At 42.9% G+C, this 2500-nt stretch overlaps 1 protein-coding gene across 1 annotated transcript in view; it reads left to right on the plus strand.

Moving 5' to 3' along the window:
* LOC111347077 (uncharacterized) overlaps positions 1–2500 on the plus strand; it is a 17342-nt gene that overhangs the window by 1646 nt on the left and 13196 nt on the right. The window contains exons 2-3 of the mRNA XM_088733071.1: positions 294–391; positions 956–1915. Coding sequence (XP_088589197.1) covers positions 340–391; positions 956–1915 — 1012 coding nt within the window. The 5' untranslated portion in view covers positions 294–339. The remainder of the gene's footprint in view (positions 1–293; positions 392–955; positions 1916–2500) is intronic.

Genomic DNA, 2500 nt, shown 5'->3' on the forward strand with positions numbered 1-2500 from the left:
ATATCCCTAGCTATCCCTAGTCTAAGACCAAGTTTATTTTAGAAAAACTCGTCTCGATCAGTGATAATTCCAGCAGCGTCGACACAACTGTAGAAAGCCTCTTTTGCTTTTGAATTTAGTTTACAACTTTCCTCTACCTGTTCCCACTTTGTATTCTTTTTATTTATTTATTTCATTCAAACGCGGCGCGCGGGATTTTACATTGTCAATGAAAATTGACGTGGACAATTTTATCGCGTATCTTTTTTTCACAATTCCATCGGCTACTAATACGATATTTTTTAACGTTTCAGATTTTGCTCTAATACCGAGGCTTCTACGACTTAAAACGATCACGTGATGGGGAAAACTGGACTTCTGTTGCTGTTTTCCCTTACACTGTTTGTTTTCGGTAGGTGTAATTACTATATGTCTGTCAGACCCCTGGGGTGAACCTTTTTGTTTTACCATCGTTTTTCCCATTTCCATAATGCAAGACGTAATGCTCATAAATAGGCAGCCGTCGGGTCATATCTGGGGAAGTCTTCGGGGGATGAACATACGAGCACACAATAATCTCATGAGTACATGAATAAATCAACTCTGCGAAAATCACTCAGGCTATAAGGTGAAGATCGAGGGGAGAGAGCGTTTATTTTTTTCAGGTCAAATGGTTAAAGGCATCATGGTAGGGGGGGGGGGGGGCTTAGGTGCAAACTCTTCCAAGGGTCTTATGATCTACTTGCAGAGGAATGCTGATCAACCTAAAAACTAGTTTATTATGACTCTGCAACAGCAGTTTTATCTACGAATAGAAAGCGATGCATCGACGCCAGTCAAAGACAATTATCATGACAACAGTCGAATCTTAGACTAGAGCTCTGATAGAACCCACTGGTCCATATATTCTGAGGAGTACATCGTGCGCATATACAGTACTGAAATGTTTGGTTTTTTTTTTCCTTTTAACACGCAGACGTGCGGGTTCAGGGCAATTTATCGTGCAAACTTGATCAGATTACAATCCGTGATCCAGTAACTGGTTCGATTCAGTGCCAGGCCTGTCTTAAATGCCCACCTGGAGAGGGACTTTCAGTCAATTGCGGGGACGTGATAACCCCTTCAACACCAGTGCAGTGCAAACCATGTGTGCTAGGAGAGACGTTTTCTGCTTCCTTCAATGCAGCAGCTTGTGAAGACTGTGGAAATTGCGGTGAGTACCGTGAAACGACGAAAACCTGTACCGTGACCTCCAAGGCCGAGTGTGGAAGGTGCAAAACGGGTGCGTATGCCGAAGGCATGCTTGGACTATGCAAGCCCTGCTCTCCGTGCTGTAATGATAATAACGATATAATTATACCTGAGTGTCAAGTTTCAGGTGTACGAAAAGGCATGCAGTGTAGCTACCTGCGATCTGACAAGTGCAGCGCATTGACGACTTCAAGTATGAGCACGACGCAGTCAACCTCTCTACCAAATCAGTCCACGACCCCATGGCGGCCATCCCCTTCTACAATCAACAGCGAAGTAATCTCTTCTTCGAGTGAGCCAGTCTCCAACCTGATTGGAGACGCCTCACCAAATATGGGCATCATAGCTGGTTCTTTTGTGGGCGGTCTCTTTGTTGTCATCACGATCTTCGTCATCGCGTGCTACAAAGCTATGCGTAAAGGCCGAAAGGCCCCACCGATGAGGATTGGTGTGGTTGTGGTGGAAAACGGAGCTGGCCAGACGAAAAATCAAAAACAAGGAAATGGTAAAGACGATAAACAAGTCAATCAAACACAAACAGAGGGTAGAGTCTCTCTGCCACCCGAAGGTCCGTACGAAGAGAGTCCACTTCCACTTCCCACTCAGGAGGAGGCTGGTGATAAGAGTCCCGAAAAAATAGGAATGCAAGAGACCACGCGTCCTTTATCATGCCAGAGTAGTTTAGGTAAAACTATGACTTTCATGACAATATTTTTTGTTTGTTTTTCTTTCTATGAACAAATTGGAAAGCGCTAAATACAAGTCACGCACCTTGTTACTCTAACACACTCTAACACAATGGTACGGATCGTGATTTTGATGAATGTATAAAAAAACCGAAATCCGGAAGAAGCCTTCCAACATTTTTCAAAGCAAAGAGAAATTTCGTAGAGGAAACTTGAGTGAAAGGTAAAATCTTGAAGAATGAGGATTCCTACCTCCAAACTTGTTTAATTGTTCCCTCTTAAGTTTCAGTCAAAAATAACCCACAATTTACCAAGCAGAAGCTATCAAAATCCCTGCTTTGAAATCATTCCAAAAACCTTTAATTTGAAATCTCAAATTTTTAAAACGTAATTTTAAACCGAATCACAGACTGATGCATCTTTTCATATTTCTGTAGTTTTACCGAATCGTCTAAAGAGCGAGCACACAGTCCCCTCAATGTTGTCACCATGACGACCACTGTCACGATGTCCAAAATCACAGATGAGGAGGTCACTCCGGTTTGACCACAACAGCCATCAGCTCCAATAAATTGCACAATAGC

The sequence above is a fragment of the Stylophora pistillata genome, chromosome 9 (genome assembly GCF_964205215.1).
Source record: "Stylophora pistillata chromosome 9, jaStyPist1.2, whole genome shotgun sequence".
NCBI lineage: Eukaryota > Metazoa > Cnidaria > Anthozoa > Scleractinia > Pocilloporidae > Stylophora > Stylophora pistillata.